The sequence below is a fragment of the Nycticebus coucang genome, chromosome 24, assembly GCF_027406575.1.
Source record: "Nycticebus coucang isolate mNycCou1 chromosome 24, mNycCou1.pri, whole genome shotgun sequence".
NCBI classification, from domain to species: domain Eukaryota; kingdom Metazoa; phylum Chordata; class Mammalia; order Primates; family Lorisidae; genus Nycticebus; species Nycticebus coucang.
Genome location: NC_069803.1, coordinates 19,665,837 through 19,684,416, shown reverse-complemented (window position 1 = coordinate 19,684,416; position 18,580 = coordinate 19,665,837). Strand labels below are relative to the sequence as shown.

Genomic DNA, 18,580 nt, shown 5'->3' with positions numbered 1-18,580 from the left:
ACACTTATTTAAAAACTGAATACTTCCCCAAATCCAGAGAAGGATATGAACATTCAGGTACATGAAGCTTAAATACCTCCAGTCAGGTTCAACTTAAAGAATAATTTACCAAGACATATTATAATCAAACTGTCAAAAATCAGACAAAGAATCTTAAGAGCAGCAAAAGAAAAGGAGTTGAGGAGTGATGTCAGTAATGTAGATGATTAGAAGCATCTGCCACTTATCTCCCTCACAAAAAGGACCAAAGCAGCAAATACACGACTAAAACTTGACTGGAATGTTGTCAGGAGAGTGTTGGAATGGAGCTAGGGAATGGTGAAGGTCCCGGCGGTGCTCAGAAGTCCGGGAAAGCAGCATAGCAGGAGTAATAGGGCACCCTGCTCTGCCAACCCATCTCCCCTCCTGGGATCAGCTCAGAGTCAAGAGAAACTTCCCCTTCAGGGGAACATATGAGCCCAAGATCCCCACCAGCCTTCACTGCCACTGCAGATACCTGGATTCCTCACTACAGGAGAATACCACAATCCTTTCAAGCCTTGAGCCCAGTCTGAGTAGCTGCCTAGAATTCACACAGCTGCATTGCCTCAATTAGAAGCACAAGTTGTTATGCACCCCTCATTGCCCCCTTATCACACGTACAACCGCAATATGGTGCCATCTTGAAACCAGATGCACTACTGGAGTGGAATCCTACCCTGGGTCCAGTAGCCACTGCTCTCTACAGCCTTGGAGCTCTGCTGTCATTCCATCAAGCCCACGTAGGTGGCTGCAACATCACACCTCTGATACTCTGGGCCAAGGAATGGTTGCGATAATCCTGGTCTGGGTGAACAACTACAAGCCTGTGACCCCAGTCAAAGAAACAACCTAGTGGACCCTAGTGTGTCCCAGGTTGGACACACTCTTAAACCTGCAAAACCACTTTATGCCCTTGTGCCTGGCTAGAGGTGCAGACCAGCTGACATGTCCCAGCATTCATGTCTCTAAGCCATGGAGCTGCAGCCTACACACCCAGGCAAAGAAATAACCTGGTGGGCCTGCCTCAGGTGGACAACCCCCATTCCACCAAACTGACCAAACATCCTTGATCTGGATATCCCTTCTAAAAAAAAAAAAAAAAAGCCAGGCCAACCCATCCTTGAACCAGCTGAACCACTGCACACTCTTGACCCCCAAGCCAGAAAGGCAGCCCAACAGACCCACCCTCAACAAACCTGTCCCTGAGCTGGTCAAGCTGCTATATGCCTGTGCTCCAGCTGGAGAAACAGCCTAGCTGACTCAGACCTAGTAGCGGACTTGGTCCTGAATTAGTCAAGCAGCTGCAGGCCTATACCCTTGGCCAAAATAATAGTCTAGCAATCCTACCCCTGGCAACTTAGCCTCCAAATGGGCTGACAAGCCATGTCACATACATGCTCCCAGCCTGAGAAACATCCCAGCAAGCCCACCCCAGGGAAAGCCACACCATCCTCGCCACAAACTCTCAAAGTCTAGGCCACTGGGGCACTCAAAAACATCACTAAGCTGGCTTACAGCAGAAGAAACTTCACAGATGTGGCACTCTGTGTCCATCCCGAACCAAAAACCAGTGTGCCCCACCCAACTGGCACCCAGGACCCATCTATAAGAATAAATCTTTCCCTACAAAACCTACTTCATAAAACTGTTACAGGCATTGTTCTACCAGATGTATAGATAACAGCATAGGGACACCTCCAAAGGAACAGTGAGTCTCCAGAAAGAGACCCAAACAAAGGGGAATAAATGAAATAAACCAAAAAATGCATTCAAAATAATGATCTTAAGGAAACTCAGCAAGAGATAAGAGAGTACAGAGATAAGTCAACAAATTAAGAAAAACAATTAATGATATGAATAAGAAATTCAAGAAAGAGTTAAATATCATAGAGTAGAACCAAATAAATACCTTGTAACTGAAGAATTCAATAAATGAAGTAAAAACACAATCAAAAATAAATAAATAAAAATTTAAAAAAAAACAATCAAGAGCTTCATCAACAAACTAGACCAAACAGAAGAATTTTAGAACTTGAGAACAAGTAATTGAAATGACCCAGACAGACCACAATCAATCAATCAATCAATAAAAAGAAAGAATGGAGAAAGCCCTCATGATTTGTGGGACACCATCAAGTGAACAGATACTCACAAGATGGGATTTCCAGAAGACGGAGAGAGGAAAAAGTCATAAAATCCTATTTAATAAAAGTCATCATATGTAGGGAAAACGGGAAATTGTGTAGCTCAATGTACCGTTATTTACAAAACTTTGCAGAGATAGCCAACACGTAATGTTTTGTAAAAATTTTAATGAATATTTTATACACGTGCCATTTAGCTATAATTTCTCATTTTCCCTAAGTATGGTGACTTTTGATCCGGCAATCCCACTTCTGTGTACATAGCCAAAGGAAATGAAATCAGTGTGTCAAAGAGATATCTGCACTCCCATGTTTAATAACACAGCACTACTCACAACAGCTAAGATATGGAAGCAAACATGTATTAGTATTGTGAAACAAATAATATGTATGGTTTTCCCATTTCCCTTCAGTGCCCTATTTCTTACCTTCTGGTTTACTTATCCCTCCCAATCGTCAGTATCGTGTCCTTTCCAAATACCTTGTGTCCAAGTAGCTCTCACTTATTCCCAGAATCCTGGAAAGTGGCCCCATCCCTTTATTCTGCCCCTGTGGAACCAGAGGCCTAGTGGGAGAAAGTGGCTTAGCTAAGATCTAGTAGTTCACTGCCCTGACTCCTCAGGTTGAATGGCCCTTGCCAAAATAGGCTGGTCTAAAATTGGACACAGAACTGGTAAGAGGGTCACTTATGGTACTTCCCACTTACACGGTCACTTGAACCGGGAATTCAAAAGGTCTAAAACTGTTTCAAGTCCACAAGTAGTAAATAAACCTTGGTAATGAAAGGTCTTGGACGATCAGTGAGGAAGGTAGTTTAAAGCAGAGTTCCTTCAAAGCCTCCTCCAGTCGCATTTTAAGGATTTCCTGGAGAGACTGACCCTGTCCCTTGATGACTGGCATTGGCCCTTTTGGAGATGTGATTTCTGTGACTGACTCTGCAAATGTGCTTCTTAGGAATACGTTGTACGGCTTCAAGGAATTCTAGTTCAATCAGAAGCAAAAACAAAATATAAAAATACAAAGCAAAAGATTGAGAGCATGACCTGTGTAAAATTATTGCTATCACAAACTAAATTTTTGTTTAGAAAATATGTTACATGAGAAAAACTTTAGTGAGAGACCAACTTGTATCCCAACTTTATCCTACAGCATTCGATTTAGTCTCTTATTCAGACAGCAATACTTCTCCAGTCCAAATTACTTTTCTTGTTGAAGGTAGCAGTATCCTTGTGCTTCAGAGGGCAGTTTTCTTCTGTTTTGCTGAGCAGCCAACTCTTTAATCCCATTAGCCCAATCGGGGTGAATTTTCTGTGATAGTTAATTTTGTGCTCGGCTATGGCTCAGTCCTTACACAAGGCCAAGGGCCAAGGTGGGTGAGACCATTAATATTCCTAACCAGAGCCCTCAAAGCCAGAAGCCTGGGGGGAGAGGGGGGAGGCAGATCTTTATGGGATTGCTGTTTGTGGGTGGGATGGGACAATTTATTTGAGTTTTGTACCTAGAAAATGTATAACATATTCGAAGTGAGTTTTGTAGACTTTTTTTAAAGTAGGAGTTTTGAAGTGGGCTAAGGACATGAGCAGACTTTTTTTCAAAATAAAACAGACAAATGGCCAGAAAGAATATGAAGAACATGTTCACTAATCATCAGAGAAATGCAAATTAAAATCACAATAAAATATCTTACACCAATCACAATGGCTATTATTATTATTGTTAAAAAGACAGAGAATAACAGATGTTGTCAAGGATATGGAGAAAAGGGAACTCGTCCACATAGTTGGTGGGATGTAAATTAATGCAGCCTCTATGGAAAATAGTATGGCTATTTCTCAAAGAACTAAAAACAGAGCTGCCATATGATCCAAAAATTGCACCTCTGCGTATTTACCCACAGGAAAAGAAAGCAATATATAAGAAAGATACCTCCACTCATACGTTTGTCACAGGACTCTTAACAGTAGTAAAGATGGCAAATCAATCTAAGGCCAATCAGTGGAGGATTGGGTAAAGGAAATGTGAGATATACCTATATGTATATATATTTATAGACACATAGATATCTATATATAGATATAGCTACTTATAACATATGTATATACACAATGGAATATCGCTCAGCTGTAAAACAGAATGAACTCATGTCTTCTGCAACAACATGGATGGAACTAGAGGCCATTATCTTAGGCAAAACAACTCGGACACAGAAAGACAAATACCACGTGTTCTCACTCAGAAATGAGAGCTAAAGAGAGTGGACACGTGGAAGCAAAGTGTGGAACTGTGGAGACTCAGAGGGGTGGAAGGGTTGGGAGGTGGTGGTGATGGGAGGTGCGTGGTGGGTACAATGTGATCCCTTCAGTGACGGATGCGCTGAAGGCCCTGATTCACTATAATGCGGTGTAGTAGTGTAACAAAATTGAGCTTGTACCCCATGAATATATACAACAAAAAGTAAGGGGAAAATTGAGTTTAATTTTTTAAGAGATGAAAAACTGAATACTAATACAGACTGATTTTAAAGGAAGGATTTTCAAGAGCAAGAGGAACAAAGTGTAGCAAATGAGAGAGACAGCAGTATTTTTAAAAAATTAGTTTTCAGCAGGAATCAAATCCTCTCAGTAACAACTCAAGTCTCGTTCTTCTCCACAATGAGGATGGTGTTGCCACGCGAAGGTAGAAGCACCTGCCTTCGACTCCTCATCCCAGCTACCAGATGGGTTCTGAGGAGGGCAGGAGCCAGAGGCAGGGGAGGGTCAACTGATGGCCACCAGCTCCCCTTCCTCCCTGAAGGGCCTGCAGGGGAGGACTCCAGGGGCAGTGAAGAGTGAAGTAGAGCTAGTTGGCAGTCAGACAAAGACCAGATTCCATAAGTGCAGCATGGGGCCATGGGGCAACAGAATGCAGACAAATAAAGCTCTCAATGCTTTCTACAGACCCAGTCTTTTTACTCTGTATCAGTGTTGAGTTTTTAGACCCTTTTATTTGTATTATTATATAAAAGCTAAGCTTTTTAATATTTAAGTTGTTTTTAAGTAAAGTCATCAAGTTCATTGAAAAGCAATAGGACAGAAAGGAAGAATGAATGAAAAGAATGGAATTCACACTCAACGTAGGTTTTCCCAGAAAGCCACGAATACAAACTATATAAATGAAAATGTGTGATATCTGCTATATTTAGGCAGTGGGTTACTACGCATGCTGAAGCCTGATACCAGAGTAGCATAGTAGTAACAAATGCATCAACGTTTGCTTTTTAAAAATGTGAAGACCCAGCATAGCTTTCGTATAAGAACTGTTTTGAATGGATTTGCTTTCCTAAGTTAGGTAGGTAGTGGTGGATGAACCAACTGGTTAAGGACAACGTCTCTACAACTCACTACTGCCATCACCCCATAGAATACAGCATGGACGTAATTGGTCTTCACTTGAATGGCAGTTGTTAGTTCATCTGTTTGGGGTTTGGGTTTATTTCTTTGTTTTTCAGTGCAGAGATCTAGAAGAAGAGAATGTTGCCATGAGCCCAACATTATCGGTTTGCTGATCATTTTGTCTTAGGATGGCCTTTTACCCTGCCTGCATGAGAAAGCGAAATGTCAGGAGGAAATGTATTCAGGATTTGATCGCTAGAGCAGTGAGATCTGAATGCAAATGGGAGGAGTAAGTTAAAATTGCAGCCCAGTTTTATTTTCATTCAGGTTGTTACTATTATATGTGTATATCAGAGGTCAAAAGGAGAGATCATTCTATTAAATGAAATATAAAATGGTATGGAGGGCTCAGGAGAGAAACTGTGCAATCAGATGCATGTAAATATATGTGTGGATGTGATTAAACTTCTTTTCAAAGAATGTCAATAGTTCTGATTTTTTTTCAGCAAGCAATTAACATTCAGCCCTAGTAGCAGCTTACATGGCCTTAGACACAGTAACTTTCATATATCCTTGGTAAGCATTGCTGGTAGCAACAGGGAATTTAATTTGAGAAATAAAACTGAAGATCAGGCAATTAAAAGTCGGCTTAATAAATAAATATAGTAATAAGGAGGTTACAAACTGGAAAAAATCACTTTATCTTAACAGACAAGCCATTAAGCTTTTTTTTTTTTTTTTTTTTTTTTTTTGAGACAGTCTCATTATGTCACCCTCGGTAAGAGTACTGTGGCATCACAGCTCACAGCACCCTTCAAATCTTGGGCTTAAGTGATTCTCTTGCCTCAGCCTCCCAAGTAGCTAGGAGTACAGGTGCCCGCCACAATGCCCAGCTATTTTTTGCTTTAGTTGTCATTGCTGTTTCGCCCAAGCCAGGTTTGAACCTGCCAGTCTTGGTCTATGTGGCTGGTGCTGTAACCGCTGTGCTACGGGTGCTGAGCCCCATTATACTTTTGAGTTATCTTTGGCTCTTGGTTGTTACAGGAGGCTTCATGCAAATAGCAAATCTTAAGCATGCAATTAAAGGAGAGAGATTGCTGAATGGACCAAGTGCAAGAAAGCAATACTCAGATGTTTGTCAGCAGAGAATAACCACAGCCCTTGGATTTGGTAAAAATCCCATCCCAAATTGTTTTGCTGATAGTGAAATTAGGTTATGTGGTTAGACTGCTAGAACTATATTTACACTGTTGGAGCATTCCTAAGGAAGGAAGCTGGGCCTGTAACTTGAGGTTATTTAGAATTGATCTGAGAATGAATCTGCAGAGACTAAGAAAAAATCTTTAATAACATAACCGAAAGTAGGTAAACTGTCCCTGAGGCACACTGTCTTTTTCTCAAATTCTCTTTGTCCTTAATGAAAGACACATACCTGAAAGGGCTACGTATTGAAGACTCAGTAATGATTTAGGAGAATGAATGGAGCCCTCGTTTGTTAGTTAAGGGCATTGTCAACAGCAGGCTGCCTGACTACAGGACTGTTTTTTAAATATCCTGTTTAATTTTTAATATGCCCTATCTGGGACTATGTTAATTCTTTGTGTAGTGATTACTTTGTGGCATGAAATTATATTAATGAAAACATACTCTTTTTTGTTGTTTTGGTCTTCCCTTTTTTACCATCTGGTTATAAAAATTGTCAGAGCAGAGATATAATACTTCAATAGTGTCATTATTTATTTAGTGCCAACAGCAGATCCCCTTCTATATTAATATTGATGAGGCTAAAATTCTCCAACCCAGGGAGCATAGAATCTTAGGTTAGTATGGAAGTATCTAAGGGCAAATGAGATCCTGATATATTACATGTAAATTTCATGTAGGAATGATCAGACAGGTAGAATCCAGATAACCCTTGACAAGTCCTCCTCTAATGTATGGTTTTAGAAGATAAATATAGAAGCTTCTCTTCATGACTTAACGAGATCTAGTTAACTGTCCATCTAAGGAACTGTTGGAGTCCACTCTATGTGGTCCAATTTCTCACTTTATTTTTAAGCCCAAAGTGAGCAATAAAATCTGTTTTTAATCTCAACTTTTTAGTCTCAAAAAGTAGAAAAGCAATGGAGGGAAACCCAGAGCAGCCTCTAGAAAGTGTTGTCATCTTACAGGGACCTGGAGAGTAGATTCACCGTGAAATGACCTCTCAAGTTGAGTCCCCAACCTTTTTGGCACCAGGGACAAGTTTCATAGAAGACAGGTGGACAGGGGCGTTAGAGTCTCATAAGGAGGGTGCAGCCTAGATCCCTCAGATGTGTAGTTTACAGTGGAGTCCACAGCCTATGAGAATCCAGCGCCACCGCTGATGGGACAGGAGGCAGAGCTCAGGCAGGATCAAACGATGGGGAGTGACTGTAAATACAGATGATGCTTTGCTCACTCACCTGCTATACAGCTTGGTTCCTAACAGGCCATAGACCAATACCAGTGGGTGGCCCAGGGGTTATAGAGTTACAGGAAGAGAACAACCAATCATACCCAAGCCAGTTTCAAGCAGGGCTCTTGTGACTGTTGTATATCACCAAAAACTGGAGGCTACCGATCCTCCCACTTAAATCTTATTTGAGTGTTCAGAATTCACAGTTCCTCCGTCTAAATAGCCAGTAACTCCAAGTTGGCATTCCTTCAGAATCTAGAACAAATAAGAACTCAAATTCGAACTTAATTTCTTACCTAAATGAATGACTCAGTCAGTCTCCTGTGGTGTGCCCAGTAGGTACCCAGGTAATTTGTCAGTTTGGAGTATGAAGTTGAGTCTTCAACAGCCATTGATGCTGCGCAGGTGGTTAACACTCTAGCTGTGCCGCCCACGTGTTTGTGAACAGTTTGTTGACTGCTGTTCTTCTCTGACTTTGTCTTCAGAAAACCCGTTACGAAATCTATGTCAGCATTCTCAAAGAAGGAGGCAAGGAGCTCCTGAGTAATGATGAAAGTGAGGCCACGGGACTGAAGAAGTCGCATTCGAGCCCTTCGCTGAACCCAGATTCATCTCCAATCACTGCCAAGGTCAAGCGCAATGTGTCAGAGAGGAAGGATCACCGACCTGAAACACCAAGCATTAAGCAAAAAGTTACTTAGAATCCATCTGCGGCCAGGAAATGCTGGTCATGGAGCAAAATTGGGTTTTTCAAGATCTTTCTGGTAATCCGTGAATATATTTAAAAAAAAAGTTGGTGACAAAATGGTGCATTAGTAACTTTTTCTATTGTATATTTTTTTTTTTTTAGTTTCTGTACAGATTGTCTTTGCTCTTTATTTCTTTGCTTTGATGATTTTTTGCAACTTGAGAACTAATGCACCTTTTTTGTGAGGGGTGGGATCGTGATTTCCGAGTAAATTATGTATCCATTCCCCTTTGGTTTTCTCGTTTGCACTCTGCTCAGTTGTCTTATGTATTCTCAAATCAACTGTTTGACTTTTTTTTAAGGTTAAACGATTGAATCCATTGTGAAACACTTAACTGGACAAACTGTAGTTTAGTAAATTCTAGCCAGAGTTAATATAAGCCTTTATATGTGAAATCTTGCCCAGTCACAGAGGTGGAACTGAGCGCTCACAGACGCTCAAGTCAGAATTGCAATGCTGGGAATGAAGATGTTCCAAGGTGACACAGCTCCGCCTGCATCTCGGCACTCCTTGCTGAGTTCTGACCCTGCTGGAAGCAGGGAAAGGGCGCTTGAAGACCACAGGACTGCAGATCTTAGGGAAACACAGGAGATTGCCTAAGTGTTGATTCCTCTTCAGCTGAGCAAGGGAAAGAAGTGGAGTCATTTTGCCATTGAACATGAGAAAAGAGAGATACCGGGTTACTTTGGTTCCCTAAAGGATAATGGTGATGTTTAGCTCTTGGAGAGCTGTAGCAGTGGGCATGTTTGGTCTGCAGAGAATTGATACCTCACTCCCACAGGGTCTAGGCTGGGAATCCAGAATCATCTCTGTTGTTGATACCCTTCTATTCTGGAATAAATCCTTTTTTATGCTACATGTATATGTGTGGGCATCAACTGGGTTTTGACCTGGTAGTGATAGTGGGGTCTTCCTTCCTAACAAAATAATACTGAAAATGGAACCCCTTTTGTTCTTTCCTTAAGGCCAGGCAAAATAAGGGAGGAAAAAGTAGCTGCAGTTGTCTGCAATGGATGTGGATTCCTTTAAATAAATCTGAAAGTAATTGAAAGAATTGTGGTTGGAAGACCGAGGGATCCCCCAGTTGCATAGGGATCTGCCAGTTGCATATGCAAAATGACTTAATTTATTCCTATCGTCAGCCTCTTTGGCAGCCACTTCACTTTGCTACTATTGAACTTTCTCCTAAAAATACTTCATTTTAAATCAAATCTTTCTATTTACTCAAAATAATTCTATTAACCTCACAGTCACAAGATTGTTCCAGTTACATCCCCTTTGAAATCCAGGGTGATAAACAGAATATTATTTTGTAGAGTAAGAGAAAGGAGTAAAAATGTAGCCCACTGTGACTTAGAAGTTTCTGAGTTCCAATCATTGAAACTCCACAATCCCTAAAGCTGTCATCTCTACAAATGGCAGAACTTCAGAGCTAATGGAATCACCTTGATTATTCCTTTTCCTCACGTAGAAATTTTCTCTAGTTCTACTTGGATTATGAGTTGAAGGTACTATGACCAAAGAACCAGCTGCTCTGCAGGCACAGCGTGGTTCCAGGGCACTAGAGAGAACCTGCCATGATACCATGGTCGCTTCTAAGTGGTATATCATTACGACGTACCAGAATTTATTTACAGAATTATTTATTAACATTTATTTTCTTCACTTATATAAATGTCTGTGTTTGCTGGTGTCCAGAGAAGAGTTACCCCTCTCTAAGGTCCTAGTGGCTTGCTTTGTGATAAGTATTTTGCCACGCCTTTGAACAACTCGAACCCTCCATCTCGTTTAGGTAAAGGCAATGACTAAATTTATGTTTCAGAACTGCAGAGCAAGCATGGTGGTTACACAGATGGACCGTGTACCTGATTAATTTTTGTAGCTTCTTACTAAATCCTAGATTTCCACAAACAAGTTGCCTTTCTTAATCTAAATGAGCTGCATATTTGTTTTCTACTAAGCAGAGGGGAGAGAGGTACCTAGACCACGTCATCTATGAGTTTCAATAACTGAAGAAAAATTAACTTCCCTGACTGGCTTGAATGTGTGTGCCCACAGTGTGTGTCTGTGTATATAGAATGTAGCTGTGTGTTTTACTTGTGGTATTTAATGTACATTGAATGGTACCTTGCTACGGTATTTCTAGCATAGTCTTGAAATACTTGCTAGCATCAGCGCCACTACTGCGCTGTTCCTGCCGTGACTCACCAATGTTAACGCTGGGGAATTCTGGATAATGTGAATAGATTATTGGATAAGAAGGGCTCTTTTGAAGCTAGGGTATACCATGTTTGCATAGTGGATCTTTCAAGACAACTTGAAAGGTTCTTTTGTGAGCCAGAATCTCAGATTGCCAGACAGGGCTGAGAACGCCTCTGAAAGGTTGCTGTCTGTTGTCAGTGCGTATAGCAGGCCAAGAGTGTGCCATAGGGAGGGAACGGCCTCCAACTGGACTAGATGCTGGAATCTGGCCCATAGCCAACCATGTGATGATTCTGTGTGTAAACATTTCTTTCCTATGGTATCTACTCAGAAGTTGGTGATTTTTCCTTTCAGAGCTGGTCTAAGGCTTCTGCCCAGTTCACGGTACAGAGGAGTCCCCCATCCACATCCCTTCTCCAGGGACTCCCTCCTCCCCCTCCCCTACTCTCCTCTTCCCTCCTTAGTGCCCAAGGGCCTGAGGATTTCTATCCATGTGATAAAATGTCCTTATCCTTTTCACATAAATATGCTCAATATCAATTTTTAGTATACACAATGTAGGTAGTCATCAAAATACCTTGGAAATAGTCTTGTTGCAAAATTGTCCATATGAGTGGCCCATATATAAAATATTTTCCAGTTAGGTGTCAGAGATCCCAGGCTAGCCATCAAAACTTAATCTCTAGTATGCAGAGTCTTTATTTGATTGCCAGACCATAGGCATTCCTGAAGTGCACTTTTGAAGAAAAAGGAAAAATTTTTTCCAGTTCTTAGCAGTGTCTAATTAATCCAAGCAATACTTTGAAGCATGTTCACTAATCTCAGTAAAACCAACATGGGGGAGAGTCCTCTGATGGAAGTATAGCTCCTGAATTGTAACCTTTTGTGTTGCTTGCAGGCAGAGAGTCTGGAAGCATTTTCTCATGCAATGGTCTTGTGCCAAATGCAAGACCCTCCGTGCTTCGCAGCTGTTACCCTAATCCAGAAGATGAGGACCAGTTCCTAGGCAGAAATGAGAGGAGGGAATTAATTCTGGAAGAGGAAAATCTGGCTGGCTTTCCAAAGCCAAGCTAGGTTTCTCTTTGACCCTATGACCAAATCATAGAACTTCTGAGGCTGAAGAAGTATTGACATAACCAGCAGGGAAAAGAGGCTTTGCTGCCTAAGCACAAAGTGACATGGAGTTTCCGCTGTCTTTTGTCATGTACAGATCAGGGAAGATGTTCTTAGATAAGGCAGGGCCTGCTCTGTCAGGAGCTGTACTTCTTCTGGGTCTTTTTACGTAACATTGACTCCTGGAAGAAAATTGACCTTAATGAAGTTTCTCCATTGTCTCACTAGCAAGATCTTCTAGGGTTTAGTTACTTGCCCTTGGAGATTTGAATCCCTCCAGCATTTTCCTTGTAGTCAGCAGTTCAGCTTGTTTCAGCCTGAATTCACAGGGAGTCTCTTGGCTCTGTTAGGTCCAGATCTCTGCAGTTGAACTCTTGTGCACTCAAGTTTTGAGCAGTGAATGATCAGATCCCCTTGGCTTTTCCAATTGTAAAACTAGCCCTGTAAAACCAAGAACCAAAGTGGCATCTGAGGACTTGTTCAAAAGTAGAGTTGAGTTTGTCAGTAATGGTGCAACATGGGGTTTAAATAGTATCTGCTTCTCTTTTGAAACACCTGAAGTTACTCTGACAGAAAAAGACCAGTCTGCTTTGCGGGCACATGAGCCTCTGGGCCCCCTGCCTTGCTTGCTCGGCAGCTTTCTGGCCTTCTTCTCTCTCAGGCCAAGCTCCTGGTCTGCCCCAGGTCACAGATTTCCCTCCACTAGTCTCTTGACATCTTTCATCATCAAGTCATCCAAGGAACTTGAGAAATCACTACAGAATAATCTCGGGATAGATGTCGCTGGCGACAGAGAGGTGCGTTGTCACTGCTGTTCCTCTCGGATGCCTTTTCCATCTCTCACCCCTTAGAGGAGGATTGAAGTCCAGAGTCATCTCCTTTTGCGCCTGCAGTATCCAACACCTAAGTGGGCAGTTTTCTGCCTAGGACAATGACTGGCCCATTGCATGTAGAGAGAATGTCTTCCGAGAGAGAATGCTAGTAAATACTTGAATCTGCATGATAGTTTGTTGACTTGAATGCAACAGCAAGAAAATATTGCAAGTTAATTGTACATACAGTAGGTCCCCTTAAGTCTCTTGGCTCATCCTTTGTAATGTGTGTGTGTATCTGCAGTATTACAGGTTTTTGGAGAATATTCTTACAGATAGTCAGGCATCAAAGAAAAAGCTTTCCGTCACCTGCCAGTGTTGTGTTTGTGGGTATTTATAATTGTACGTGTGTATATGCCTCAATGTGTAGATTGTGTACCAGTATATAGTACATGTACATCAAAATTATTTTTGTCCTTAATAACCAGTGTGATACAATAAAGCAAGTAAAAACCTCATAGGATCGATAATACAGTGAAGTTGTTGAGAGTATATATAGTGATATTGTTTTATGAAACTTAAATTCAAATGATATTTTGATTAAATTTTTTAAATAAGACTTTATGCTGGAAAATTCTGTCTTTGAGCTTTGAATCACCAGGGCAAAAAATGACCTTGAACTGACCTTGTGAATCTATTGCAGCGTACTGTGTGCAATACCGAGGGCATAGCTCCTTATAATTTGGGAAATACAGAAAGAAAAGGAGAAAAAAAAAAAAAGGGCAGCCTGTACAGTCTTAGTATCTTTAGTATTAAGAGCACTTAAACATAAAGTCAAAGTGACAATTTGGGGCTTCTTACAAAATGTGATGCTTTAAAGCACACGTTCTTTATTGTTGTAATTAGTCCAGAAAAATACAGCTTTCAGAAGAATTCACTAAGTACCCACCGTATCATTTATGTATTTGTGTGTATTTTGCAGGAGATTAAATCGCCCTCCTGGTGCCGCGTCATAACCTCTTTTCTTTGAAGAAATATCACAAGCACTAACGTACATCAGGGCATCCCCAGACTGGGTACTGTATGCTAGGTTCGCAGTTGTACAAATTAGCATCTAGTGTCAGAGGTAAGAATTTTAGGACCAGGTTTAAACTTTATTTGAAATATTTTTATACTTCCGTCTCTTTTTCCTGCCTCTCCCCAAAGAAGAGCCACTGGCCTTAGTTGTTTGAGCTTATTGCTTATATTATAGAGTGTAAATAGATAACTAGAGACTTAAATTTTATTAACCAGCATGTTTGGTGTATTTAAAGCGATGGCTGAGTGTGGTTGAGTGAGTGTTTGAGTGCAGTGTCTTCTGTTTAAACACACTGCCTCGTGTCTTTTCTATCCGATTCAGAGAATTGGAATTGTGGGGTGGGAGACTAATCTTCAGCTCCAGGCTACAGTAGTGTGTTGGTAGTTACACTTGAGTTTTGCCTTTTTTTTTTTTTTAATTCACTCTTTAGTCTCCAACTATTTTTGCAAATATATCATTTTTCCTAATTTCTTCTTGACGTGCAGTGGACTGGCTCTGTGACTGAGCAGCAGGGTCTTAGTTTTGCAAGAATATTTCCTTCCAGGAATTATTATGATTTGCAAAAACAGCCATTTGATTCAGAAATCATATAGAAAAAAGGTGTAGCAGAAATAAAACGTTTTATTTTGGGCCTTAATCATTTGCAATGTTTGGACTTAATGTAAAGCCATGGAGGTTATGAAGCCGAGTAACCATTAAACATGAATGATAATATCTACTTCATAGAGACTATGTATGCACATTGATTTTTAATGCCGTTAGGATACTTTTTTTTGAAGCTATAGGAACAAGAGTAATTAGACCAAATTGAATTGGGGGGATGGTAAATGGGTTCCTTTCCATTTGGGGTAACCATGCATGTGGTCAGTCCTCTGCTCCCGAAAGATTCAGAGCCAGTTTACTGTCCCCTTAGGTGTGTAAGGGAGAAAGTTGATGTGTCTGGGACCTCTGACATGTGTACACAGGCTTGCACACGTGCACACACAGTGAATGTGTTAAGTTATACAAACATAAGACTTAAGATACAAAGGGCCAGAGTCTTCCAAAGAGCTGGAGGGGAGTGGAAACTGCACGATGGAAACTGCATGATGGATGTTTTCCAAGGGCTGGGGTGGAATCTGAGCTCTAGTATCTCACTTTTTGAGATGCACTGTGTGTTTAACAAATAAGTGGGGGTGGTGGTGCATACCTTTCTAAAGGATCACCAAATGGAAGGCTTTCTTGTAATTTATAAGCAGACCTCTCAGCGTCCCTCCGTAGCCTGGGTGATGTTCTAGAAAGCCAGTGTGTGTCCTTTTCCAAGGTGGCAGAGCCATTTGCTCTACAGATCATTCCTCTGAGAAGACGTGCATGTGGAAAAACAGGGAGGCCCCGTTCACAGGAGCCCTGGCGTGGATTGTCCACGCTCCCCCCCCACACACCGCCCACCCAGTGGACTGGTAAGAGAGCTCCTGGTAAATATGCTGAACAGTTGAGCACTTTTCCACAAGCAACCACAGCCGGGCTGAAATGGGAAGGCTTCTGGCAGGGCAGAGAGTTAACTTCTCACCCATAGTGCTATTCAAATAAACACCTTAACTTCAATTCCTGAAAATGTTGGTTAGTGGAGAGAATTTCGGAGTTTCTAAATAAGTCTTTAGAGGCTCCTAGGAGAGTCCCCAGTCCAAGGCTTGATCAAGGACCACCTTGCAGGACTGAAGTTGGCTGGGCTCTGCAGAAAGTGATCCTGTATCTTCTCAGCCAAGGGAGCTTCTCTGCCAGCCTCGCCCTCCACTTGGGCTTCTACTGAGCTGCAGCCACATCCTGGGTTTGAATGTTCCTTCTCTGGCTCTGGGGTTCCCAGTGTGCCGACCAGGTGACCCTGGCGAGGCAAGATAGCCACTCTGACTGAAGCGAAGGCCACCTATTTTGCCTGTGCAAGAAACAAACTAGCACATTGAATTCCAACCAGGGAGGGAAGATACCTTTGCCTTCGCACCCAGATTTCTGATGTTTCATTTTGTAACATCACTGAACTTTTTGCTTAGCAGCTCTGCTCAGTCAGAGGAGAACTGTTTGGGTAATGGCCTTAAATGCCTCCCTGCAGTCTCCTCTGCCTCAAGTTTTAGGAACCCATTTCTAGAACAGAAATGTACACAAGTGGAGAATCTGCGTAGTCAGCCTTGATTACCATTAAGATTGGCAGAAGGACAGTAATTTGAATTTTTTCAATTTGAAACAAGCCTTTAACTCTTCTAGCCTATTAAGCGGGTTACATTCACGGTGGCTCAAACTGATTGGCATTGTAGAACATTTCTTTACCTTCAAGATTTTCTCCACCCACCAATCATTTCAGTTTCATTGCAGTCCTGGTGCCATATGTCCCCTGCAAATTGTGAAAGTAATTAGTGATAAAATAGCAGCCTGCTCCTTTCCAGTGGCCAAACTGTCAGCATTAGCAGACTTGAGTAAGCTAGTGGTACCATATCATGTCCTGGAAACCTGTTCCTTATTCCACCCACCACATTCAAGAAATGCCATCTCCTAGAAGATGACGGCATTTATGGTGGTTGTCTTTTGAATGGAACAGTAATTTGTGTGGATATTGTTAAAGCATTCAAAGAATATTTTGAAAATTAAGTTTACATTTTACAATTGCTTTATTTTTATTAAAATAGATGTACATAAATATCACCCTATTTCACTGTTGGTAAAACCTAAACCTTGTAGACAAGTGAGTCACTGATATGAAGCTGTGATATATACAGTACATTTATTGTGTAAATGTTTATGAATACAACTGTTCCCATGTTTTTATAAGTTGGGGGTATTGTTTCACGACAACAAAATTTATTGCATTTAAATGGTTTTTATGTAATAGAAATAATGCAAAATAGTGAAGGATTTAAAATATGTATATGACATATGTAAATGTACTTTAGGAAGAAATAAATTCAACAAATTTCAATCATTTGGGGGAATGTGTTTATTTGCTTATTTAAGTCACTGGAATAATACCTTTAGAAATTAAAAAAAAACAGCACCCTGCTCCTGTCCTCAGAAAGACAGCCATGGGCCCCACAGTAAAAGAATTGGTCATAGCAATTGAGTAAAGTGGTGAGAAAGTGAAATTATTAACACTGACTCACCTCTGTGGACACTGATGAAGACGTGTTTGCATAAAGATGTTGGTAGATACTTGAGAGGCCTGTTGTTTTCATTAGAGGGATTTGAGCCAGGGAGGAACAAATGGAGTTTTTGAAGCAATTTGGAGAACTATTTGCATTCCCATGTACTTCTCCTTAAGCAAAGGAACCACAGAGTTCATTTCTGTCCCAAAATGCAAATCACTGCTTTATTGTGAATATGTATCCTTGAGTTCCCCCGCCCAAATATAATGTTCACAGTAAGATCTTTTGGCTTGGAAAATGAAAAATAAAATTCCATACTAATCACTTAACTTCTGAATATTGGAGAAGATGTCTTATGTTGGGGGGGTTGGGCTTTTTGAAATGGGGTCTCTGGTTATGGCCTCTTAAAAACAACTGCCTGGCAGAGAGCAAAATGGCTCCAATATGTAGATCTCAAAAGAAACACAGATCTCAAAAGAAATACCTTTGGGGGCACAGCCTTCGACACCCCACGACCCCCACTACAGCTCCCTATTTCAACTGCAAAAATCAGTCCTTGTGCCTCGTTTCCTGTCCTCTGAAGGGAGGAGTTTTGTGTCTCTTGTCACAGTCTCTCTGTTGTACAACCAGTAATATTAGCACCAGAGAGACTTTACCGATCATCTGAACATGCATAAAAGGAAACTAAAATCCAGGACAAATTAAGATACAAGGAAGCAACAAGCAACTCTAAATATCTCATCTCTAGATCTAATTCTATCCCACAGGCCTGTGAGATTCACAATAAGATTGCTCTATCACTGTGAATTTTTATTGATAAATTGTAAGCAATAGGAAATACTGGAGATAGGCATGTATCTTTCTAATATTAGAAAAGAGTGTGAGTTGGGTATGCTATAGACCAGTGAACTTGACATTAATTGTGGGGGTATTTTTAAGAGTGAACTGGAATACCTATGGAGCATATTGCAAGGGTACAAGTCAAATCTATCAAGTATTGAACACAAGTGTTCTAACACTATGATTAAGTAAATGAGGTGAAAGCTATGTTAATTAGTAAGATATAAGCACTCCAATTTTTACAAATAAGCAACACATTGAATCCCACGAAGGCATAAATGTATTCATGATCTATGTATATATGACTTAATTAAAAAATATTAATAAAGGTTATATTTTTAAAAAAGAGTGAACTAGAAGAAAAACAATTATTGGAAGCCAGCATGGGGTCCCAAAAAGAAACCATTCTAGACTCCATTCATTCCCTATTTTGTCAAACTGATCTTTAGCTTAGAACTACCTGGGCCATAACGAGGAATCTGACATGGCCTTTAATGGAGAAATACAATCAGTAAGTGTGAACGGGAATGGCAGTTATTAAAGGATAGGGATCAACTTGAAAGAGCAATTCTACTGTCTTCCTCCAAAGCTTGCCTTTGGGCCCCATCTGTTCAACATTAATAACTTGACAGAAACTCCAGAAAGCATTTATGAAAAATGGGTATATCATAAGGTAGGAGAGAATGATTATACTAAATGACAA

At 40.9% G+C, this 18,580-nt stretch overlaps 1 protein-coding gene across 6 annotated transcripts in view; it reads left to right on the top strand.

Annotated features, from left to right (window-relative positions):
* The window catches only part of PSD3 (pleckstrin and Sec7 domain containing 3), a 559,602-nt gene extending 542,725 nt beyond the window's left edge, over positions 1 to 16,877 (top strand). For all 6 annotated transcript variants that reach the window (XM_053578222.1, XM_053578223.1, XM_053578226.1 and 3 more), the window contains one exon: positions 8,459 to 16,877. In XM_053578222.1, coding sequence (XP_053434197.1) covers positions 8,459 to 8,674 — 216 coding nt within the window. In that variant the 3' untranslated portion in view covers positions 8,675 to 16,877. The remainder of the gene's footprint in view (positions 1 to 8,458) is intronic.
* The last annotated feature ends 1,703 nt before the right edge of the window (positions 16,878 to 18,580 follow it).